General features: G+C 43.7%; 1 protein-coding gene across 11 annotated transcripts in view; it reads right to left on the reverse strand.

Moving 5' to 3' along the window:
* Positions 1-26743, reverse strand: part of LOC120949094 (RNA-binding protein Musashi homolog Rbp6) — a 582997-nt gene that overhangs the window by 6810 nt on the left and 549444 nt on the right. For 9 of the 11 annotated variants that reach the window (XM_040366093.2, XM_040366101.2, XM_040366094.2 and 6 more), the window contains 4 exons: positions 25418-25500; positions 25186-25270; positions 19480-19512; positions 17056-17139 (listed from right to left, as the gene is read on the reverse strand). In XM_040366093.2, coding sequence (XP_040222027.2) covers positions 17056-17139; positions 19480-19512; positions 25186-25270; positions 25418-25500 — 285 coding nt within the window. The remainder of the gene's footprint in view (positions 1-17055; positions 17140-19479; positions 19513-25185; positions 25271-25417; positions 25501-26743) is intronic. The other 2 variants (XM_040366102.2, XM_040366098.2) reach the window with 1 other exon arrangement.

Below are 26743 nucleotides of genomic sequence, written 5' to 3' on the forward strand. Positions count from 1 at the left end.
CGGTTAATGAGTTTCACACTTCAAACACACACGCACAAACACACACTCAATCGTAAATGCAGTATGATTTAGCTAAAGTATGACACACACACACATTTTATGTGTCTGCCATTACTGACGGCTATGAAATACGATGACGGAAATTGGCAGCGAATGAAAAGAAAAGTTTATCTCTATTCTAATTTAAAAACAACAACACGCTTGTTAAGGCACACGCCACACAGCCGCTTGGTTCGTTTTTACTTATCGCTATAAACTATGTTTCTATAACCCACAACACACACACACACGCACACACAGTTCTAGATTGGCCATCGCTTCGCTATCCATAAATACTGAAGCGAAGGCGGGTGGGTCGTTTCGGTTCTAGTATCGCCTAGCTATAATGATTTTAAGATGGAAAGTAACCAAACTCAGTCTTGTAAAGCACTTTACACTTACGAGGCTAAGGATTGCTCCGATCGGTGGCACTAGTAAGGATCGGCTAATGAGCGGTTTTTGTACGTAACCCCGATTCGGTTGTCTAAGTCCTCTTGTTTCCTTTACTGTTTATAACTGTGTTTCTTCTTGAGGATTGCTAAATTATTTCAGTGTTTTCAGTAAACTGCTTCTTTCTTTGGCTTGGATTTAGTATTTTCTTTTTGTTTTGAATATTTATTTACACAATATGTTTTTTTATTAGTTCTTCACAAATAACGATGAAAACTTTTAATAAATAAATCTTTGACAACAACGAATGAAGCGGAAATGAAAAATCGTACTGTTTGAGCGAAGCAAACAGCAACGCAATATGGTACGCTTGCGGAAAAATGTTTGAACCCTCAGTTGACAAGAGAAACATATTTTATTTTGAAACTGGTTGGCAAGCGAAGAGACGGGAAACTTCATACATAGATAGGTGTTCCAGTACCCGATGAGTTTTGGTATAGTTTTGCGTACCCGTACCCGTAACTGTTTATTTCTTGTGACGCTGATGTGTTAGAATTTTAGTTTTTTCGTCTTCCTTCCTTTCAAACAGGCGCTATATAGAAATATGTATGACAGCCGAGGACGACGGGTGAAGGGTTCGATTCGATGCGTGTGAACGAAGCTTTGGTTGAGCTGTCGTCCAACCCATTGCACATTGCACAATGTGCACAACGCCCATGGTCGGTGCTTGCAACCGACTGACAGACTTTGTTTGATACCGACGATGCGCTCCGACGTTTCGATGCACCCAGACAATGGAGTAGCTTGTATTGCCTCACGAAAAGCGACGGAAATGAACTGTATCACATTCATAAACAAGCTTGTGTGTGTGTGTACGAAAACGAAAGCAATTCTCAATGATATTCTACCCAACGAAAGCTAGAAAAGAAAGTCAATTTGATTCTGATATACCGAATAGCAAATGGACGATTGAAGGGAATATTGATAAACTTCTTTGAGCTTGACAGCGTTTTTTGAATGCTTATTCAATAGTAATGATAACAATAATATAAATCGTATGAAGCGCGTACATTTTAATAAATATAATCAATAAAATAATCATGAAATGAGGATGAGAAGGAGTTAACAAATGAAAAATAAGTAAAAAAATATTCCCATTGTAGATTATCGTGTCTGTTGCCTGAAAAGGTACACTTTTCACTATCCAGCTTGTTTGCCGACTAGTGGCAACAAAGAACCTGTTTTCCATCCCTCGTACGAACAACTTTCTCGATGAAGCTAATCCGTCGAGCGGTTCGGTTCGAAAAATCGCAAAGAATCTGCGTAATATGCTCATCAAAAATCTCGTAAATCGTACAACTTTATTTATCTAGCTAGTTTTCACCGTGTATCGTTTACAGCGCTTCGTACCGTGCTGCACCATCCAACCTCATGCGAACCGTGAGCACTTTCCCGCCGCCGAACCGTACAATTTTGCTCATTATATTAATGATCTCCCGCTGTGCTCCACCCTCACACACACACACACACATACATATCAGCAGGTGGAGTTGGGTTATGGATAAATAAAAGAGGAAAAACTAAACTCTCTCATCCATCCAGCAACTTCAAGCCATGCATCAGTCCCTGCCAGCAAACCAGCTAAAACTGAAATGGAGGCGCCTGGTGGCTTATGGCGCACTTGCGCGCAAAGAAGCGGTGGAAAAAAATCGCTTCTTTCTTTGGCAAACAATTTGCCTTCGCCGCCGACGATGGGGTAGGTATGCTTGGCAGCGATGAATAGCACAGCACGGCAGGCGATGTTTTACCGGCCGCGAATCGAGTAATCCGATTCGTGGCCTGAAACCCGGCGGGATGGGGCAGCTAAAACTTTCCACCGAGCCACAAGTATTGAACACTCCGAATCATGTTGTGGTGTAGCATGCGGATGAACGGGGGGCACATTTAACTACTGGAATTTCTCCAACCCTCACAAACACACACACACATACAAAAATAGACACGGTAAGAGAGCGACGGTTTGGGGGAAAAACTTCACCCCAGGCTGTTGCGGAGAAGGGGTCCGCGTGCTTGAAGGTTTTGATGAAGCATTAGGCAGAGGCAAAGTTCGGCGAAATGACGGATACCTGGTTGCACCTCTCTCCCTCGCTCTTCCTCTCTGGAGCCTATCAGCAGCAGGCGAGGTGCCAGCTTACTACCCCTGACGTGGCATCAATATTTCATCGAATTTCGACGTAATTACGCAAGCCTGTACAGCCGCGCACACAGACTCCAGCCCCCGTTGCGGGAAAAGTTCTGCCGCGATGCTTCTTATTGCGAGCGCAATAAGGCGGGCAAGAGCGACAGGGATAAGATAGGAGCAAAGATGTTACACAAACGATGGGAACCGGAACTGCTGTCGGCATACCGTCGTGCAAACGCCACGTTCAACGTTTCAATATTTCATCTCCACCGATTGGTGCTGTTTGTTTTCTCGCCGATGCTGCGCCACTGCGCCGGCATGAACAGCGCTGTGCGGGGTATATGGCAGACAAAAGTGCCAACAAAAATGGGGTTACATGAGGCAGCAAGAGGCTGTGGGTCTGTGCATGTGTACTGGGAGTGCTTCCTGCTGTAGCGCATCGCTTCATCGCGTTGGCTCGTGAAAAAATGCAAATGCTCGAGCGTATTCACATTGCGTAACATTCGCCCGTGCGCTCGCATAAGCGACCGAACAGAACCTGAGGTGGGCCTGATGATATGCTGTAATGAAGCACACCGGGCTGGAACGGTTACGCGATTTATGTGTCAGCGCACGGTCGCCAGGCGGGGGGGGGGATCAGCTTTGGAAAATATTAAGTAACGGGCCGGCACCGGCAGATGGTTTCGAGCCGGCCGACTCGAGCTGCTTGTAATGAAAGCCTTTTTGAATGAAATTGACTGTCTTGCGATCGCACCTGTCAATATAATCTGATGCAGGCGAGTGCGAGTGTGTGTTACGATGGATATAATTAAATTTCGCCCATCTTCCAAACAAACAACAATGAACTCCAACGTTACGGCAGACGTTACAAGTTTATCAAACCTGTGAATGAAGGCCGAATCCCATCTCAAACGCAAGTAAATCATTCCGGACTTTTCACTTTTTTTTGGGGGTTAAGGCCCAACGAAGTGAATCAATTTAAATAAAAAATAAACAAATCCATGCATCCTTCGTTCAGTGGGAGTTTCTCGTTCTTGTTTTCCTATCTCTCTCTCTCTCTTTCCCCCCTTTTGCTCATGCAATCATAATCGAAGGTATTGTCCCTTGTCATGTTAGATTGAACATTTCAAAACAAGATGTGGGATACAGCGTGAGTTACCTACAATCATGGGACTAAAAAATAAATAAAGTGTCAACAATAATCTTGGACAACATAAATTTGGGTATGACAGTTTTACCTCTGCCTTAAAGAAGCGCACGCAAAAAGAATGGCTTTTGTTTTTGCGTTTCTAGAAGCATCGCACTCTCTGCAAAACGTAAATGTTCACGTTTCAAAAAAAAAAAAAAATGGAACAAAAATAGGCCAAAGGGGGCGGAGTGTGCCAGCCCTTGCCTGCCCTGGTGTCGGTTATTAGTGATGACAAGGGGATATTTTGGTTTTGGGCATTGCGCTGCTCTCTGGGGGATGGTTTTGTCTTAAGTTTGTGCCATTTTTTGTGTATGTTTGCTTGCTTGCCCAGCACCCTTTTTGAAAGGCTCGGAAGGCCCGCGGGCTTTATTTGGTTACTCTTTTACCACAAAAGAGATATCAAAGTTATGCATCGAATTGACCGAAATGTGTCACTTTGAGTAGGACACATATTTTGAAAGGTTGTGTTTTTTCGCTCTGTTTTTTCGAGGAAGGAATTTAAATAGTTATTAAATTAGTGTTCTCTTTTTTCTTACGTTTTTCTTTTGAATAGTTGGGTTGGCCATTTTAAAACGCAACATAGAACGTAGAGCTTTGCTCGATCGAATAGATGAATTTTCATAGCGCTTGTATTACCGTACATTGTTTTATCTGTTTTTAGGATCGTAAATGACGGTAGGATTTGGCTTCCTCACCCTGTGCATGCTGTCCCACATGCCGGTGTCGGTGTGCTTGTGAACACGATTGCCTCCGGCCTAACCTCACATAATGATGGCGGGTGATATAAGAAAGGGTGGATAGTAATTAGGACGCTTCAGGATAAATGTCAATGTTTGAACAAGGGTACGATGGCACCGTTAAGCGAAAATGCTGCCGTTCTCACCCAAGCACTCAGACACACACATACACCCTCACACACACACACACACACACAGTATGTATGGTCAGGTGTCAGCAAAGCGAGAAAGTCAACCGGTTGATGTAGGATCGTGTGGCTTGCCCTTTTAGAACACTGGCATCCGTCGCCTTCTACAAGACGACAAAGGGGAGGGGTAAGGCAGGGGCTCTAATGACATTTTTGCGACACATGTCGTAATCAGTCGAAGCAGCAGCAGCAGCACCCGTGAGTATGCTGCCCCGGTTTGCCACGATGTCGAACAAGCGCTCGACAGGCCCTCGAAGGTCGGTCGTTGGCGGTGGCGAGAATAAGCGCCAAAAATTTGATTCATGACAGCGTTTAGACGGAAAACCGCACACATACACACACACACACACACCCACACAAAACCACTCCGTCAGATGTATCCGGAGCATCCGCAAAGGATACGGGCAACATCGGCTGACACTTTCCGGAATGTGCGCGTTTTTCAACGGTAGAGGAAATTACTCGGCTTGCCTAACAATGTTAGGGCAGGAGGCGGCCCATGTTCCCCCGCGTTCTAGCCCGCACTTTCTCCCGCCTGTCCGTACCGTGTTTAGGGGCTCTGGTGGCTTCTGGAGCATGCGGGGTACATCTTGAACTGGTGGCAGCGAGGATGGAAAGTTTAATTTAGTGCTAACATCTGGCCGACGGCACAGACACGATGGAACCAGGTATGGAAAGGCAACGAGGGGGAGGGTTAGAGAATGGACAATTTTGACTCACATTAAAAAGAGAAGTTTTCCGAAAAAAGACTACGCAACAATAAAACCGCTTTAAATAATTCAAACGTCCATTTGCTATCGTTTTGCTCTGCCGCGAAAATGGTAACACAAATCGATTGAATGAAACATCATCCAGACTTGGAATATCTTTTTGGCGCGTGTTTTACATTTTACTTTTGGCAAAAAATGGTAGCTGCTGCGGTTTTTTCTGTTTAACTTTGATATTTAATTGCAGTTTTCATAAATTTTTGGCATTTTGTGTGTGTGTTTTTGATTTTCTGTGTCTTTCTAATGGGTTTTTCTTCTCTTCTTCCTCGTTTTGTGTGTTTGTTGCATTTTCGTTGTTGGTTATCTTTTATCTTTTTTTGCGTTTCTGTTTTTCAGCGTGTAAGCGTACGGTATGAGAAATTGGTTATACATTTCGTTCATTGTTAGCAGAAAATAAGGCCAATCTAGCCGTATTCCTAAAGGTGATGTAAAATTGTTGCATTTGTTTCTGATTCTTTCTCGTTCGTTATGCATTGTTATGGTAAGCTTAGTAGTAGTATTTTTGTTTCTGGCATTTTATGTTATTACATTGATTTGTTAGATTTATAGGACAGATTCATGGGTTCGTGATAAGGAGTTTAAAAGCTTGTTTGTGCCAATTTTGTGCCAAGCCAAGGTTCGTGGTTTTTTTATGTTCGAACAATTACTAGTGCAAAAAGAGATCGATGCGTTGCTTACATTGTTTTTTGCTGTTCGCTTTCTCTAATAAAATCTCCCAAATTTGAATTCTCCCACAACAGTTTTGTGCTTCAACGTTTGCTCATTTATTTTATTACGGCTTATTGTAACATCATTCGTCTAACTGAAGCTGTTGACAGTGAATTACGCCAATCAATAACAAGGTCATAGATTATTATCCCTTTTTTTAACTACTTTAAATATTTGCAAAAAAATAAAATCATGCACCAAACAAATCAACGATAACGAAACAGATCATGCTACTGCGAAGCAGCATGTTAATTTTTAATTGCGCCCAATTACTTTCACCACTGCACTTTTCGGCTACGGTGTTGTTGTGGCGCTAGCCGATCCTACCACCTTCCCCAAACAAAAAAAAACCTTATCCGTTTCTCCACATTTAGCGAGAATCTCGTTGGAATAAATTAAATATTCATATGGGAGAAAAAGCATGATAACTGGGCCTGCAGCCACACTCCATCCTGCCCCCATGATCGTCCATTTCATCAACGGTGGATCATTTCGTGCACCAAGCAGTGGCTTGCGAGACCAGAAAGAGAGAACAAAACGCATCAACCGGGAGCGTAATGTGCAATGAAATGGTCCAGGCGAAATCGGTCAGATTCGGGTGTAAAAGGTTAGGTAAGGCCAACCGGTCCGGCGGTCATGCATTAATGATCAAGGGCCTACCCCCGGCCAGCTTCCGGGGACGGAGGGGATGGTTTGTGGTTGCCGCCAGCACCATGATGATTGGGGGAATGGAATTGGAAGGATTGGAGACTTTTGTTTCTATCTCTCTCTCTATCTTTCTCACGCTTTCTCAATGCTGTTCCGCGTTACCAATTCCCTGCACGGACCAAACGCGGCCAAACGGATGCGAAAATTTATTTGAAAATCTGCAAATAAAAAGGCACATCCTGTTTGAACACGGGGTTTTCGTTTTTTTTTTGGCTTGTTTTACGTTTTTTTCGCGAGTGCGTACGTACTTATATTCATATTAAATGGACAAACAGCAAAATAGTATCAAAAAATCGTCTGACCAGCTATTAAAATGCGTTTGTTGCGGGCGTGGAAAGAAGCTTTGCGCGGTACAGCAATCGACACCGGCCTGATGTGTGCGCGGTTGCAATTTATTCATGTATTCATTCATTTTCATTTATTCACACCAACGGATTTGCAAAGCGGTTTTGTTACTTTTGGGGGGGGGGAAGTGTTTGTTTTTTGTTTGGTTTTGTTGATTGGTGCAAAGTTTTGATTTACTTTCTCATTAAAACTTTGCATTGTTCGCTAATTGCTTAGGGTTTGTTGTTTCCCATGAACATTCGATCATTGTTTCCGGAAAAAATAAAAAAATCCAATCTTTTCTATTATCTTTCATCCGTTTGGTAACACTATTGCATTTTTTTTACATTACATAAACGTTATGTTGTTGAGATTAAACCCCTTTTCTTGCCTTTGATCGGAACTGTTTCACGAAAAATAGGGCAAAATAAAAACCGAACGCACATTACATGGTGAGGTGAGGCGTGATCAGCTTTCCGATCCGTCGTGTTTTATGTTGAAGGTGTATTGAATGATTAATTATTGCAATATGTACTGCCAGGAGTCTCATTAACGTAGCGATTTCTGTTTTTTTTTTTCTGTTTGTATAATCTGGTTTCACCCAACACAGCTCGGAACAACGAGGTGAACATGCCAACAGTTATTCATACAGTGAAAGTTAGTGTTAGTGTAGGGTATGAAGCAGTGGGACGGTGGGAATGAAGTGAGGAAAATGTTGATAGGGAATTTGGAACGATTGGCACCATTTGACTTGCAACGAATAGATTATTTGCTTTGCTTAAATTTACGTTTGTTTTAAAAGCAATTATCAAATAGAATAATTTAATTTACCACCATTAAAACCCCGCACCCAACTCAATGCAACGGCGAAAAACAATATGTTGCAACGCCCTTTTTCCACCAATATTTCAACCAACATCATGTCCTAGAACAACTGCACTGTGCAAAGGTACACATGAAATTTTACTTCCGTGTACTTGGTCTTTACGCAGCGGCAAACCAACATTTCAACCGGTTACAGTGCGCGCGCGTGTGTGTGTGCCTGGTGTTCGACACACTCGGCCCTGCTCTAGCCACAGCAACCGATACATGATTGTTCGCTTCGTATGGTGAATTATTTCGATCAGCCACCATTTATTATTCATGCCGTAAATGTGCAGCATCATTCCCATTCGACCACCAATTCGAATTCACTCAGCGCTTGCAATTCTCCCGCCATGTCCCCTGTCATTGCATGTTCCATCGACACACACACGCACACACACACACACACACTCACCACCCGGTAGGCAAATTTTCGCCTCGCAGGCCAATGCCTGCTGATGATGACCGGTATTCATCACGATGTTAGAATTTGTAATGAAAATGTTAATTTACCCTCAAACCAAAAACATCATTTAAAATGCATTCGCACTTGCCTCGCCCGCGGTCCTCCCGCCCCGAAAGTGGGACAACATTATCTTGCCACTTGCCCTACCCTGTACGGTTCACGGATTAGATGTGATGTAGTTTGCCGACCATTAACAACGTGCATCGTTGCACCGAGCGTGTACGTGAGTGCAATGGTCGAGAGGTGCATACTGATTTGGGATTGGATAAATTACCGCAGATCAATCGCGCGGGCTCGAACTTACAAGCCAAAGCGGGTTTGAATCGCACGAAACTTAAAGCGTTTGTAACGCCCGCGTTCGTTATCGTAAAAGTGTAAAACTCAACACTTTGATGCGTTCGAGTTTCGTGCAAAAACCACACACACAACTTTCGCTTTATTAAGGAAGAGTGGCTTAAATCAAAGCACAAACACCTTCACTTAACACACACACATACACAGCTGCTCAACTGGAATTCCATGTGTACGCAGTCAACGTGCACACGCACAGTGGCCGGGGCCCAATCGGAGATCGAAATGCAAATTGCCAATTGCCAGCAACCCGTAATGACTTAATTTGCGTTATCGATTCCGTGAGTGGATTAGCTCCGATTTCCATGTTTGTGGAAAATCGGTACGTGTGCAGTGCCGGCCGAGCGCAAATGTGTTTGCGCATTTCGGGGAGCTGTTTGGCGAGGGAATGCTGGAGGCAAAAACCACCCAATTTCCAATCGACCTGGTCGATGGTCGACCTGGTGTGGTACGGTGGCAGTAGCTCTGCCCGGCGTGATAAATCTAATGTTTTTCCAAGAGTGCCGCTTTTTTGGAGCGAGGGGGCCTCTCGAACCCGCACTAACATACTTAGCGCGCGCGCGGGCATTTGCATAGTTTGGTGTGGCACGGTGTTTTGTATTTATTTTATTGATTGAAACGTATTTGAGGTGCGCTTCATTATGCGGTGGTGCCGCTTGGTGCAAAAGGGCTGTGCTGCGGGCAGCTGGGTGTAACGGGCTGTTAACAACCCCAAGCACACACAGCCGCGCTGTAGTGAGGTAATAAAGGAAAGCAGTTTGATTTATGTTTAAAATTATAATTTATTTAAACTGGCCAGTACGCCTTGGCGAAACATGTTTTTGAAAGCTTATTTAAAACGGTTTGATTGGTTTCAAAAATGTGAGTGTTCTTGTTGTTGTGTATCTTTACAGATCTTTGTGTTTAAGTATATAATTCCTTGTTGTGGATTGCTTATGGTTGTGCTATAAATGTTTGCCCTTTTTTGTGTTCGTAATTAGATGGTGAGCGGCTTAATTGTTTTTATTTATCCCGCTGTTCTGCCCATGTTAAATTCCCCAATCTCAACCCGCAACGTGCTCTTGGACGAACGTGCCTAGGACGATGACGTCGACGGACCCATACTGAGATAGTCGCCCATGATGATACGGTTCTCGGGCATGACCCCCATTACACCTGTAGCGTCCCGGTCACGGTAAATCGATGCACAGACAGACAGAACGAGGCGACAGTGCGAGAGTGCAGAAGTTTCGGTTTCAGTTACAGAGTGAAAGTGATGGATACGTGACGTAGTAATGCGCCGAAGACATTAGAAAAAAAAACGAAAGGAATAGAAAGGTGAGAGAAAAGAAAGGAAAAAAAGAAAGAGAAAAAGATAAAAATGAAACATTGAAAAATATGGCAAACGAACATGATATAACAAAACAGCAACACAGAAAACAAAACAAACCAAAACGCTGGTAAGAATGGTAACGGCTAAACACACTAAACTACTATAGGTTCACACACACACACAAAAAAGAAAACAATATTAAACAACCAAAACAAGAACACGAACAAACGCGATGCTAACATAAATCGAAGTAAAAGAGCTGTCCCGTAACAGTATACTATAACAATAAAAGAAACAAAGTAAAAAAAAACCCCATCGTAAGCCTTGAACCTTTTTGCTGTGCTCTCTCGAAATGTGCCGTCCATTCGCTCGACAACTTAACTGTCTGGTTGGAACAATAAAACCCATTTACGGTGAACGCACATTAACATATAAGAAGCGCCCGTAACATGGCATATGCTCCCCGCCACCAAAAACCGTACACCGCACACCGAGATAGTGGCAAAAGCACTAGTGGCAAGGGCGTTCTATATTACAAGCAATTTTTGGCTACGAACAAAACAGCCCGGCTGCCCTCCCGGCAACCGCCACCGGTACCGCCTGCCGGGTGGAGGCTAGATAAGGCTCGACAGCAATAGATTCCGCGGTCTCGTACGTGGTTTCCTTCCACAGTGGGTTCCGCAGTGGCATCCGTTTCGACCGGCGGTGTCGTGTGGATCGTGCCCGAAAGTCGATGCCCGACAGTCGCGATGCATCCGAATGACTTCATTCGGTGAGGGTAGGCAGCGCCGGTGCTTGTTTTAGACTGGCAGCAAGATGGCATTCGCGTTCGCCATAAAGAACGGCAGCTTATGTAGTGCCGTGGCCTGACTCTTCCTCTTTTAGTGCATTTGCATTTGCACAGCGATTTCATAGTAAAAGAATGCGTTAATTGACCTTTGACGCTGCCAAAGATGAAGGTTAATGTGCCAAACGAAAGGGGTGCCGTTTAATGTTCTGCTCAAGAAATTGTGCATACATAAATTCGTAAATAAAATTACAAATGCGATGCATGTACGTTACAAAACCAACTGGCGATAGTGTCCAGTGCTGCTTACGATCCGAAGCACTCACTCGCCTTTCAAACGGGCGCGCTTAATTGCTCAATTAGCTTATCTGATTGAAATGAAAACTAACATCCTATTACTGGCGCTTTTAACGGGGTGGTGTTTGGTTGGTTGGACTACGGCACGGTTGCTGGTGTGTGTATGTTTTTTTTTTGTTTTAATTTTCCTGTCCTGCCCCTAATGGTGGTGGCGGTGGTGATGTTGGTGGCTGGTACTACTTTCCAAGCCTGACCGTTACGTCGCATACCGCGCCTGCTGGGTTGCATTTTAACAACGATTATAAACGTCGTGCCAAAGCGGAACTATCTCACATGTACTTAGACGGTGCTGCTGCTGCTGCTGCTTGTGCTGAGAACCATGCAAAGGTTCGTAGTCCATTAAAAATACTTAACCTGAAACCACTCGGCTCGAAATCGTTTCGCTAACAATGCTCATAAAACTTCAACCCAACCGGTGGAACGTGGGTCGTGGTGCGGGCCGTTCGACCAGAGCCAGGCGGTGCTTAGCGAAATGTGCCAGCAGGTATCGTGAAATGCCGTTCCAAGAGCTCGCCAAGCTTGCAAGGCGTTTTGCGGGAAAACTTCTCTACACACCACAAACACATACCTACACCTACCGACAGCAGCTGGCCGGATTCGCAGTGCGCTAGCGTGAGGCGAGAGTCTTGCCCACCCCCCATTGCCCAAGAACAAGGCGTTCGAAAACTGCAAAGCGGCGCGCTTGGCGCTGACGTTGGCGGAGGCGAGATTCATGTTTACGCCCCGGAAAACTATCAAACCGTCACAAGCGTTCCCGCTGGAGTGGGACCAGCCAGCCGGCCCGAGCGTTAACTACCTCTAATTAAAATGCAAATCCACACCTTAAGCTACCCGGGGGCCAGCCGCCATTGCAATCTCGGCGCTGGGGCGGTGGTGGGCCGGATAAAGACGATAGCTTCCACCAGCCAATGCTCGGAGCGCATATCCGCGAACGGGAATGGAACGGGTTTTCCTATGAATCATATCATCGCCGCCGCTCGGTTTCGGTTAAACAACCGGGCAGCACCGGGTAAGGTGAAAGTGTTTGCTCGCCAACTCAATTATCACACACACACACACACACACACACGGTGCGAGATGCGGTGGTCCGTCGTCAATCTTTTTGTCCAGCTTTGGACGTTTTGGGAACCTTTGCTCAGGAGGAGGAGTAGTTACGAAGGTGACGGTGGATACATTGGTGTCCCGGTAGTGGCGAGTAAACATCGGCTGAACCGCTCGAAATCCTCACGCTGGGTGCTCGTCGCTGGGTATAGACGGGGTAATTTCCTATGCATAGGAATTCGCCTGTCGTCCGGACTTTTGGGGTATCGAGACCGTGCGATAGTAAAATGACAGATGGGTGTAATGAAGAGTACTGGTCTTTGGTGGCTTTGAAGTTTTTAGCGATTGGTGGGGACACCTTTTCTGGGATATTTTCTCTTCTTCATGGATATGGTGGCCGGTTGAAATTTTGTAACAAATCCAAGAGTAGACCTTAGCAGAGTTAAGCCGTGGAATAGTTCCTCTTTTAATGAATGTGACTCTTCCGGATGAGGGTACTGTGTTGAGGTAACCAATATTGGACACTCGAACTAAGAATTTCGATAGGGAAGCATTTCAAGAATAGATATTTCCATCAGTTTTTTTCCCCAATACTGTAGAACGTGAGGATGAAATTCAGTAACATATCAACTTTAGTTAATCCATTTGACAATTCTGCACTTCAAAGACTACAAAAATTCTGCAAACAATCAAATCTTTGGTACAGAAATTATCTCCATCAATCACACTCCTCACACTGTTCAACTATCGCTTTCGCGTAGACCTCACTCCGGTTCCGAACTTTGATTAACCAAGACAGGTGATAATGATTGCGATTAGCGCCTTGACGGAAGATAAACAAAGAGACAACTCCCCCACCATCTGCCTGCCATACTGTCTCCAGTGTGTTGATTGACATGAAAAGGATGTAAGGGCTTCCAGCCGGTTCGTAGTGTGCATTAGCACATAAGTACTCGTGCGTGGTACTACACTACCATCAAGAGGTACGTTTTACCTTGCGAGCAGTGAACTACACAAAAAAACGTCATCCCTGATCCGCTGGGTGATGAAATTCAATTTATTATCAGGCATAGCAGTCTTCCGGTAACCGATTTCTACAACCGTCACAGCGTAAGTCAGCTAGTTTCCCGGTCGCTGCTACGCCCGCTCGTCAGTTATTATATGTAAATTTATGGTGATAAACTTTACGCCCCTAGATGCCGAGAGTGGGACGACGACGGCGACTGAACCGATTTGCGGTGTTATTAGTTTCCTGTCAAGCTTTCCCATATTTTCGCACTCGTCTGGCCTGTGTGGGGCTCTGGCTGTGTGTGTGTTTTTGTCACACGCTCGAAGTGGATGTTTATTTTATGATATAATATATGACACGCTCATTTGCACCTCACACACATGCACACTCAAACGCCCATACTGAGCGGATTTCTAGGTGTAAGGGATTTGAAAAGAAAGGGGTTAATCCGCTCCACGGCCGGCACACTAGGAAGTTGGTTGTAAAAATAGTAACCAACAATCTTGCTGAAAGCGTTCAATCGCCAGGACACGCCTTTTCTTGAAACTGTTTCGGGTGTAATTCGCAGCCTGTGCGCGCGGGTGTGTGTTTACCATATCGGATTTAAGCGAAAGTGTCACAGGAAAACAAACATACACGTACGCACGCCTGTGGATGTCCTAGTTTCACCCCCAACCAACGCAGCGCATTATAATCACTTTATGAATTATGTAAATGTTTGCGTTACAAACCACACCCTCAGCCCGCAACTCGAATGGCTTCATCGTGCCACACATATCGGCCGGCTAGGTGCGATAGATTTTGCACCGACAGTGGGTGGCAGTGTTTGTTTTGATCTTCTTTTTTGTCACCCACTCACGGCCATGGTGGAGCGATGGTGGAGTGAAAGCTTAATATAAAATATACCTGTCAACAGTTTCTAACGCTGCATGGTTGCGATGGCTGCGGACCGGTGATAGCGTGTAGAGAGCATTTTGGTTCTATGTCCTTTTTTTTTGCTGCTGTTGTTGACTGCCCGTTAGCTGCTATCAGGCATCCCTGCCCTAGGCATCCCTCGGCATTAGGCCGAGTGTGAAAATTTATAATCATTTCGGGGAAAAAGTATTATGTCATCGTCGAAATGATCCAGCATTTTGTCCGCTCCTCATTACACAGGTATCGGGTACCGGTTACAAAGAGTGAGAGGCCGGGGAGATGTTTTTATTTTATATAAATCCCGTTAGGAGGGACGCAAAAATAATTTGAAAAAAAAAACCCCACCGGACTGGTCAGGCGCAAAACCAAAATGTCATTCTAATGCGCGTTTTGTTTGGTAGTACGAAATAATCGCGTCACCACGCGCGTGGTCAGTGGTGTGTTGTTACGAGATAAGCTCGATGCGAATGGAAAGGGTACTTTGTGTGGAAACGGTAGCACCATTTTTGTGCCCAAAGTAAAAAAAAGGTACGATGAATTGGCTGTTTTAACGCGGTAAATACAAAAGGAAACCGGTGCACCGGTGCTTGTGCGATACAAAAGATATAAATGAACTTTTTTTTAAAACTTTTCTGAGCCTTTTCAATTCTTCTCAGTTTAAATGGGTTGAAAAGTTTGTTATAGTTATCATTTAATGTTGCAGCTAGCTGATTCTACAGAACAACTGGTACCATTCAAACGCTTTCCTTGTACGTTGATTAAATAATATTGTCTATACTGTGCTGGTACGGTTACTGCGATATCTAAAATTGTGCTATCTATAGTTTTAACTGTTTTATATACTTCTTGCCTTTAAGAAGAGATTAGTTAAATGTTTAAAGCTACATATCTGCTACACATTATGCGTGCAGCAACAGCGACGAGCTAAAGTGAAGAAGCTTTATGTACGAATTAACCTTTCCAAAGCTACAGACAGTTAGAAAGCCCTAAAGGCCGGGCTACATTGATCGTACTCTCTGGTGTAATTTTGATTTTCACTAGCGCATCTGGCGGCGGCTGACCGAAGCATTTTGCCAAACAATTTGGGACTGCTCCAGAAAATACGTTATTTTTCATTGTTTTTTACTTCAACTGGTCTGAAAAAGCTATGCAATTGATAGATGAATATGTTGTGCAAGTATTTCAGTCATTTTCGCATCAAAAAACGGTTAAAAAACTACTTAAATTTGAGATCCGGCACGACCCTTCCCCCGACGACCAAAAAAAGCTTCCACCAGCCGCCGCCAGATGCGCTAGTGAAAATCAAAATTACGCGTGCGAGTACGATCAATGTAGCCCGGCCTTAAACTGTGATGCTATATTTTGCATTATCTGTATCCTCGGTATTATCTCCAGTGCTAAGAGGTTCAATGTGTCTAAGAGTTAGCTGAAGTAACTGGTAACTAGTTTGACTATTGAGTTGTTTAGATGCAAATGTTTGACTATTTCATTATTTTGTATTATTAATGAGAGCAAATGTTTGACTATTTCAATATTTTGTATTATTACTGAGAGGTCTAAGAGGCTTGAAACGGCAAATTGATAATATTTTAGTTATTAATATTTATTTTATTGCCTAAATGTACCATTTCGCATACCAACGGACGTGTTCGTATTAAATTCATTCACTGCTGATTAAACCAGCAACTTGCTTTAAACGTTAAATTGACTGGTGTGAAATACTGTTAACTTAATACTGGAACGGTTCATTTCATCAGCATCTCCCACCGAAGCGGCAATTAAGTTATTAGATTTGAAAATTTTGATTCTATCTCCCTCAAAGTGGACGAAGCGCCAAATGATCCCTCACGCAGGATCGTATGTAAAAGTGGACAGGCAAAGCAAATGAGCGCCCATTTTCCCGACAAATCTAGCGATAGCAGTCACAGCACAACTGCTGATCGCACCAAACGCAACAACGATCGATTGTGGCGATGTCACAGCAGAACGGCCCGATACGATTCGTCCCGGCGCCGTTCGCCAACATTGCTGCTCGTCATTTGGTTCGATTGCGTCCCTCCCTTGGACCGGTGCCTGAAGTAGCCTTGGTAGCAAGCGCCCGGCTGACCGTGTCCGCGTCTGCAGCCGGATTGTCTTGACACTCAACGGCAGACGGCAGATCATGAGGGGTGGATGAGTTTGTGTCAGTGCCACCCGCCGGCTGCTCTGCGGCGGCCGCATCGGACGGTGTCACCGTAACCGTGTTGGTGGATGCGGCGGACTTAACAACGGTGCAAGCAGTGTTAAGGGCAACCGAGTGGGCAAGCGTCGTCGCCGGTGGACGCGCCTTCGGCTGCATTCACAATTGCAGTGAGTGGTGGGTGTGGTGCGTGGCTGCAGCGGCCGCTGCCGCAGCAGCTGCAGCCGTCGCCCCCGGGTGGTGGTGCGCCAACAGGTGCCCCAAGTGTTCGAACGGATGGTGATGGTGGTGGTGGTGGTGCAGCGGATGGCAGGACGGTACGGAAGCACCGGACGCGGATAGCAATGGATGGTGGTGGTGGTGGAGGGAGGCGGCGGCGGCCGCAGCAGCCGCAGCAGCGGCAGCAGCGGTGGCCGCCGCCGCCGTGGACGGGTTGCCCCCGCCACCAGCGGAGGAGGAGGACGAGTGGGAAGGATTGTTGTGGTGGTGCAGGTGATGGTTGCCTGTTAAGTGTGCGTGCAAACTCGCCAAGTTAAGGTTACCTGTTGGGTACGGTAGTCCAAAGCTCGGGTAGCCGGAAAAGCCACGGCCGGCTGCGTACGCAGCGTACGCGGCAGCGGGGAAACCTGTGAAACAGTAGAGGGAAAATGGTAGGGAAAGACAGAGAGCGAGAGAGAGAAAAGAAAGAAACAAAGGAAAAAAGGGAGAGAAAGGGAAGGAAAGAAAGAGAAACATTCATTAGCAATTATTTTTATTGTGCATCGGTGAGTATAATTAAGAGAGCGAAAACACATTCTTCCGTGTTAAATCTGTTCAAGTGTTAAAATTGGGTGGGATCATATGGACGGTAGTTGACTGTTTGCGAGTTCGATAGATAGCTTCGATAGAGGAAATCGAAAAAAGGGACATTGAGAAATGGAAAAACAATATTAGCAAAACTGAGACGACGAAATTACACAAGCACAAACAGATGCACAGATGAAATCAACGAGTGGACATGTTGTTGTATGCATCAATTTTCAATTAGATTCAGAAAATGTCCTGTTTGAGTTTAGATGTTGCAATGGTTTGTACAATACTGTTTGACAATCATGTATTACATATATTTTGGTTACCTGCTCCCTATATTTGAATAATGTTTTAATACTGTTTCTCTTTTGACACTTAGTTGCTCAGCGCTTATGGTATGACATTCCTCTTTGGAATAGCCTTAAAAAAAGACCAATGACTTTGGTTCAGTCAATAATTGAGAGAATATAGAACAGCCTTGCAGACGTTCCCTTGTTTACAATAAAGAATGCTAGATTGTTATTTACTGTATCTATTCTGTTTATTTCTACAAAAAAGGATGAAACAAACTAGCAAGTTTTTCCTAAAATTGTTCACCTATTCCTCGGAACGCTAGGCAAAACCATGTCTAGTTATTATTTGTATATCTAAAATCTACATACTGATGTCGTTATGATTCATGTAAATAAAAATATATATAGATGAATAAATCAATCTTGTATCAGGTATCACTCAGACATTACTATATGTATCTAGCATGTTATTTATGTAGTCAATCAGTCAACGTATCTACACATAGCTGAGTGAATGATACAGCTGCAGTACAAACACTAAACAATATCTTGTCCCACTTCGTACGTCGATTTTTTTTTCTGCGTCTAATCCGTTTTGATGCATACTTACACTCTTTGCCATTGGAGCGAACAGAATCTTTGATTGAATGTGATAAAAGAAACAATATTGCCATTTGGTCGTTGATTTCTTCCCGCAAAGGTTTGTCAGTGTTACGCAAATACTTAAGCACGTACGAATATTTGCAGAACGAAATGATTGTTTTGCAAAAACGTTTTCTATGTAGTTTAGGATAAATGGCCGAATATTCAAAATAAACTATCACAACTATTAAAAAACAAAAACAAACGGAAATATTTGGAAGGTTGAGGAGAAAAAGAAAGATAATATTAACAGCTAGCGAACATTAAGAACAAGCTACACTGTAAGGTGAGTGTGAGATATGTATTCTAGCAATTTTGTAATCTTCTGTCCAGTAGAAATACAAAATCCGGTGAGTTAAACGGAGTTGAAAGTGCAAGCATATGGTAATAACATATTTTTGAAGGGAGCAGTATAAAAATAACAGCTTGGTTTAACAAAATGAAAAGAACAACGTCAAGTGCACATGTGTGCACGCATCATACATGTATCTTAACTTGTAATGTACGGCATGCCCGATAAGAGTCAATAAACCATAACGTCCATTTGAAAGAGGCAAACAATTTAATCATTTAAAGATAGCAATAACATAAAACCATTAAAAGCACATATAATAAAAGTTGTTGATTTTACATTTAAAAAAATATGGCACACATCGACAACAATGAACATTTTGAAAAATTACATATTGATGTGAGCTAGCAAATAAAATGTATGTAATTGAATTTAAAATTTGTGTTTGTTCTTTTCATGATGATGATAAACCAAATGAAGACAATGTTATTGACAGCGTGATTGCTGCAGTATTTGGCAGCAGTTGAACAGAAGCGATAACAACGTAAAGTTAGTATTTTCAACAACAAAAAAGGGAAACATCTTTTGTCATCAGTTGAAAATGTTCGCTGTTTTTTTTGGTTTTTGTGTGTGGATAGTTTGATAGTAAGAAAAATTAAAACCTTTTGCCATTAATTGTTTATCTGATATGGTTTTGTAATGGTATTATGCTTTAGGAGATTGAAGAGACAGCTAAATAATTTCAGTTTTTGCTACATATTATGTTTCCAATTGCTTTTCGTCTAGCTTTTTTTTTGTTGTTTAATTCAATGTACCGTGCACACGGAAGATTCTTTGATTTGTTCTATATGTATTTTGCTTAAGTTTCGACAATTGCATAGAATAGGAAGAAAGAACTGTAGGAAGAGTTTGTTTGGTAGTATTAAAGAGAGAAATTTAAATTTTCTTACCATCAGGTAATGTCCCCAGCGACCACATAAAATCTAAAAATGCAGAAAACGAAAAAAAGAACGCTACGTTTAGACACCTGCTAGTGAAAAAAGGGGGTTTTGTTTTTGTTACCAATTTGGTTTAGAGACAAAAAGGAAAACAAAACAAAACGAAAATCTTTTAAAAATATGGAAGAGCTGCTTTTCTGCTTGCGTTCGCTTTTGTACTGCAAAACAGAAATTGAACGAAGGGCTAAACGATAAACGATGGCGTAAAACATTGAATTACCCGTTCGCTTCATAACTCTTATGAGCTTAGGCAAAACTTCAATCATCACAGGATAACGACGGGTGGGATGTGTTCTGTAGCAGCTGAAAGCTGACAGACATGATCGATCTTAACACAGCGGTAGGCTAACTGGCAAACAAAACATTTTGGTATTGTTATTTAAATAGCAAAGCGACACTACATCCAGTATACAGAAATTGAACATCAAACGGAAAACACAAGGAGTAACTGCATCTAGAACACTATGAACGAGCTGCTGCTGGATTCGATCAGAAAAAGAATACGAATGGGATGAGCTTGAGCTGGATGAAAATGGATATCAAAAACAAAAAGAAAAACGAAACTCTATTCAAATTAAACACAGCAACGACACTACGGTTTTGAGATTTCGTTTACACAAAGGAACACACACGACTAGGCGTTGAATGAGGGCTTTTAACACAATTTAAAGGGAAAAGGGGGGGGGGATCTGCTTTTGCTTTCACTGGCAATAATTTCATTTTCGCTTGGTTTTGTGACAAAACTATTCAAAATTTGAAGAAACAGGAAAGGAAACCGGAATCACGTTCACACCCACATTTTGTCCACCACGCCAGCCAGGGCGCGCTCGGAACGGAAGATGAAATGCGTCCCTCCTAGAGCGACAACGAAACTATCAGCACACATATATGTAACCACGCGCACACGCATACAAACACACGCACACTCTGAAGTTAATGGACTATATAGTATAGTAAAGCTATAAACTACCGATATATCAAACAGTGTCAAAAATGATTTGCTATAAGCTACTATTTTGTATATTAACCTAAATTATATCTAATAGTATAGTTTTGGTTTCGTTCGTTGATTTCTGTCTTGGCTAGTTCAATGCGCTTAACGCAAACTAATCGGTTCGAATCGAAGATCAAACTCATATCATCGATATGTAAGTCTTTACTACTGTAGAGAAAACAAAATTACAAAAAAACACTCTATAGCTAATTTCAAACGGATATGGTACTGTATGATCAACAATTGAATAGCGTATCTATTCAATGACAAATCGGAAACACTTCAAACTCACGCACACTGCATATAACACACGAGTTAACTCTATTCTAGGAAACGAGTGTTTCGAAAATTACCAAAATGGAATAAAGCGTATCGTATAAAAAATCTAGTTCCATATCACACCACATGTATCACTTGCTTTGCTAGGCAAATTGATATTACGCAATCAATTTGGCCACTCATGAGAGGTTGATTTAAAATCCGAAATCCGGGCGTTTGATTTTGATTGTGTTGTCTAGCCGCGCGAGTGCTTGTTGCTGGAGTGATTTCCGGTGTGACTTTATACTTCGCACATCACGCATCAGGGATGTACATCACGCTCTGAAGCTGCTGCTGGTGCGAAATGCTGGGCAGGAATTGACACTATTTCTGTTACCACTTACCTGGGAGCAAGCGTTTCTCGTTTTTCTCGTTGCTTCTTTTTTTGTGCGAGTGTTTAAACCCCCTTTCTCACCTTGCGCCGCTTTTCGTGCGGGATCAGTTACGTTCCGGAAATCTGCTCCGCAGCAGCTGCAATCAAGCACTACGTTACATCGTGTTAGCTTAAACTTAGCTTAAGTACTAGTTCGTAAATGTAAATTGGGTTAGTTATCAATGCTAATACTGGAGCTCTAACGGAAAAAGTTATGTTCAGGAAACTAAAAACCAAACAAAAAAATGAATTAAAGTTAACAATCGGCACGAGGACGCCTTGTGCTCGTTGATTCGTGAGCACGAACCGATAGATAGGTCCTAGGTTTAAGAATGAAAAACATGTAACAAACGGCAAACTATCACTCTTACTTCACGCTCACTCAACAAACTGTCCTACAGACTAAATCACTCGCTTTGACGACTAAGAATGACTAAGAAAGGGTTATCTTCAGAACGTACAAGAAACTGTTACTTCTCGAGTTTGAACTTAATAGCTAAGATTATTGTCCCACTATAGATAATCATTGCAGGGATTCGTTTTTAATCGTTTAGTTTCGTTTCGTTGTTTTCAATGTACTTTTCGTTGCGTCTCATTTTGGAGAGCAGAATGCAAAGGATGGTTACATTCTGCGATGATAGATTAACGACTTTTTAATGATGTTACCGTAAGCCGTAAGTTTATGATGCTCAGTGCAAACAATGGTGTTTTACTGCAATCAATTGCATTTGTAGAGCAAAAGCTCTGTTGAGCTTGCCGCAATTGCATTAAAGTAGATGGGGGTCACAATCTGGGAGATTTCTTTTGAGAGTTGTTATTGCAAACGTTTACTGATCCAACATTATTGTGTCTTTTTTTTTTGCATTTTTAAAGCATAATAGTTTTTTTTTACATTCATGTTACATCTGTGATTTGAATCACTCTGTGCAGAAGCATGTATAAGATATTAATATTGCAATTTGTTTTTGATTATATGTTTAACAAATTTACCAACTCACGCCTAGATACAACGGTTATCAATGCAAATATCCTTACTTGCCCATTCTTTAGTTACGTCTATCTTGTAGAAATGGCCTTACATTTTATGTTTCATTTAATGTTCTTGATTTTGTTTGTCCCGAAAATAGATTTGAAGTGAGTTATGTACGAACTATTTGTTTGATGACACAATAAAAATGTTATTTAGCTTCTTCGAAACATTAGCTATTGCTCTCAATGTTTTTCTTGAACTGGAATGCGTTAGGTGTGGATAACAAATCATTTAAATCGACACTTTTTGATTTGGAGAAACGATAGTTTTGAAATCGTTTTTGATTGCCCTTGAAGTCAGAAACATTTTCGTCTTATTTTTTTTGGCACGAACCATATACAATTACTAGTGCGTGAAGTGCATTTCAAAGTTGCTTGTATTGTGAACAAACCGAGTTTAGAAAATATTTGCAGGTTATCCAGTAACGACAGAGTGCGGCAGCTTCATACGGTTTGCTGGTATGCAACTGTAGTTGTTTGGTGTGTTGTTTTTTTGCGTTACACGTGGTACTCATATAGTGATTAAACAGGAATTGGGAAAGGATTGGTAGAGATGGTTGAATTTTGGATATTTTAACTTTTTTTCTGGGTGATAGAAACGAATCGCGATGTTTTGCATTTGCTGCCTACACATAACGTTGAAGCCACGGCCACAGACAAGCGAGTAGTTGGATTAAATGTAGATTGTTGTTTGGTTTGTTGTTTGGGAGTGAAGAGAACAGTAAGGTATGTAGTCATTTTTCATCTTTTGCCAAATACAGACAAAGCATAAATATCATCAACGGCAAAGGGCAGGGGCAAATTCTTTCACGAATAACTAGCGAAAGAATCCACAGTCCATTCCTTCGCCCGCTGCTCAATTGCGGGCAATAAACACTCCGCAGAAACTCCAATCCTCAGCTAACCACTTTAGTGACCATCCTTAACCAACCATCCCACCCTGATGCGGCACAGTAAGATTCGGGCATACAAAGGTTAAGTAGTAAAACCGGAAGAGGAAAAGTTTTGCCGATGCCCTTTGCGGCGCAAGATTTAATGAGAAAAGTGATGGTTTGCCCATTTCGGTCCGTGCGTGTACGAAGCGCACGCGGGCGGAGATCAGTGGCGGGCAGCCTTTGAGTTTATTAAAAAACTTTTACCACCAGTGTAAGAACCCACCCTGCTGGATAGGAGTGTACCAGCGAACCAGGCAACGGTTGATGAGCACACCTACCCAGTAGGACTGCGGCTGGGGATGAGAAATGTTCCTCAAGTGCGGGAAAAACATTCGCCAAGAATCTCGAAGAAATCCCACGAGAGCATTACCGTTCGATTGTTGCCATGCATTCTCTGTTTGGTTGGAGGGTGATTTTACGCGAGAAGGTGTTTTGTTATTGGCTTCGGCCGCTCGGCAAGAGGTGTTTGGCAAAGTCTAATAGACAGACTATACGGTGAAGCAATTTTGGCTCCGTCCACATCACCACATGCGGCTGTTTATGATGATTTGATGAACAAGGGCTTGAAGGACTTTAATTAGAACCATTCTGGTCGCAAGAAGTTGGAAATGAAACTCTACGCTCTACACTAGAACTACGGTAATGACAAACAAAACCGACTGCAAATGTGTTTTTTCCCTCTTTCTCTCTCTATCGAGAAATCTAGCTGATATAAAATGGTGTTTGTACTGTAGGACCGAGGGCATAATCGTTTTTCTCTCTCTTTCTTTTGTCTGGGTGCCTATTTGTCCTTTATCTCCCGCTGGAAGAGAATGCTACGCTTGATACAAATATCTCTGCGGTATAAAAAATACGGCCGCCAGAGGCTACGTAGAACAGCACTACTCGAGAAAAACCTAATCGTGAAGGAGACTACACTTCACGCTGCTGCTCTCAGCTACACTCTACTACTGGTCGTTGTTTCAAAAGATCAGGTCACAGCATTTGGCATACAGCGGGTTCATTGATGAGATCACTTTACAACACGGGAATCGGGTGGAACAGATTTGGAGCTATATCCGGGCAGGGAATGCATTAGAAAGATTTAAATGCTTTCCACTGTAACTACCTGTGGGTGAACGCGTACAAAAGATCTGACCATGTTGCTACTCTTTTTCTTCTGCAAGTCTTGTTTTCGCTTGAAAGCTCTTTAAATTGGGGGAAAAAGATAAATGTCTTCCAAAACAAGTAAAACTTTTAATACTGTTGTTCAAAATTCTATTGCCACTTTTTTGGCTCTCGAAGGGGTTTCTCGCTTAGCCCTCCAACATCCAACTCCTCGGAGGTCTACTGGGGCCTCTGCACCTGAATAATGGTGGTAGTTGGCTGTCAGAGCCCGAGGCTGGCCGCCGCCTGCAACGGGTACATGCTGGCCAGATCGAGACCCTGCGCCCCGAGCAGATCCCCGATCGGGTAGGTCAGTGTGGCCGTGGCTCGCGGCTGGTGATGGGCAGCAGCAGCAGCAGCAGCAGCGGCTGCAGCAGCCGCTTGATGCTGATGATGATGATGGTGATGGTGATGGGCGGCCGCCGCAGCCGAGGCGGCAGCAGCCGCTGGATGGGCGGCTGCCGCCGCAGCAACGGCAGCCGGATGGGGTCGCAGCGCGTTGGCAGCGGCGGCCGCATTCGCAGCCAGCAGCCGCTTGAGCGAATGTTCGTACGCGAGGGCGGCCGACTGTTGCGTGTTGGCGTTCGCGTTTGCGGCTGCCGCTGCCGCCGCGTACTGCAGCAGGGAGGGAGTGGCGGCCGAAGCCGCCGCTGCGGCAGCAGACAGGGGCAAGATGTGGGTGGTGGTGGCGGCGGCAGCGGCTGCAGCGGCGGCGGCCGCAGCCGCCTGCTGGCTCGTGATAGTGGCGGGCAATGGGTAGGGAGCATAGCGCAACGTCGACCCGACCGTCGAGCTGGTCGTGGGCCCGACCGGCCCGAGCGTGCTGGAGGAGGGACCGGCGCCGCTCAACACTACAAACTCACCGTATGTCCCACGCCCGGCGGTGCGCGTTTTGGCCAGATTCGCTGGAAGCATCACTTCTTTGGGCTGTGCTTTTTTACATTCGACCTGCGTGAGGGAGGCGAGAAAGGAAAGAGAAAGAGAGAGAGAGAGAGAGAGAGAGAGAGAGAGAAAGAGAGCGAAAGAAACGGTGATACAATTGTGTTTATATGTTTTATGTCAGAACGCATGTAATTAGACGAGTTTGCCACCTACCATTTTGTTATTGATTTCATGGAAGTGAATTTCGCAAACTTTGTCCACTACATCTTCACTCTGAAATGTGACAAATCCGAAGCCTGTGGGAGAGAGAAGAAGAGAAAAGTAAAATTAATAAATGTTAACGATGTGATGTTATGAAGAGCTGTGCTTATGAAAAAGAGTACTAATACATCATTCATAAAAATATGAAACCCTTAAGCAAGTGAGCGAGAGACTCTTGACTAAAAGCCACTAACTCATCAAATAACCACTAAATCAATAACTTTTATGCCACTTTTTGACCCTGCTTCCGCACAACAAAGAGAAACCCAACAAAACATAGCGAAGGTTCGGAAGGGAGACGGAACAAAAAACAATCCGATTATTATTTCACCGGAAACGAATCGTGGGAGAGCAGAAACAGGAAGAAAAAAACTTTCTCTAATTAAACGTGTTTCGTTGATTTTCCGTTCGTTTTTTTCCCCACCCCAACAACGGGTTCTGCCCATCTTTCCTTCCCGCGATTAGCATCGCGATGGTGGTTTTGTGGAGAGTGCATAAATTAAGATAGCAAAGGAATGAACGCCCGATGGCGTCCTGATTTTCTTCTCGAACGAAAAGCGAGCAGAGCTCTGGTTTGTGTGTGGGTTTTTTGTGTGAGAAGTAAGAAGCTACAACAGAAACCCTACAAATGCGCGGATGATTGGTGGCGTCGAATAGTTCTGCATTGCATAGAACGTACGGCAGGGGCCAGAGAAGAAGCATGATGGGAAAGGTGCAACCACCAGCGCCAAGTTCGCTCCTTTTTTCCCTCCCGCGTACAGACTTGAGCCCACACTTGAGCCACCCAATCACCCACCGACCGGCCCACATCGTGGCAGCGCACCTTCCGTCGCCTGGTCGCGCGAAGCGAAGGGCGCGAGTTAAATTGGAATAATCAGAATCAGAAGGTGAAATGAAAAGTGGGAAAATTATGTCGCTTGTTTTATTTATGATTCCGTCGGCCCATCAACGGCCCATCGGTGGGCAGTAAGCTTGTTTTTACGTTCGTTGGGTTTGCTTCCGGCATCCTTTTCCGTGGTTTTCGCGGCTTCTCGGGCGCTTTCCATTCAGCAGCGCCACCCGCACCGCACGCCGAAAGTGGACGGTGTAAGTGTGCTTTCCTTCCCGGGGTTTACTTTTCGTTGCCGGACCACTTGAATTGATTTGTTTCTCATTTGCCTAACTCAACGGCTCCCCTCGGAAAGAGTCGGATCGGTTGCGTTTTGGTTTGGCATTTTTTTCGGAACGCCCCACGTGCCCCCAACTTTTGGTCGCATCGTTTTATTATAAAACACAATT

The sequence above is a fragment of the Anopheles coluzzii genome, chromosome 2 (assembly GCF_943734685.1).
Source record: "Anopheles coluzzii chromosome 2, AcolN3, whole genome shotgun sequence".
Classification (NCBI taxonomy): Eukaryota; Metazoa; Arthropoda; class Insecta; order Diptera; family Culicidae; genus Anopheles; species Anopheles coluzzii.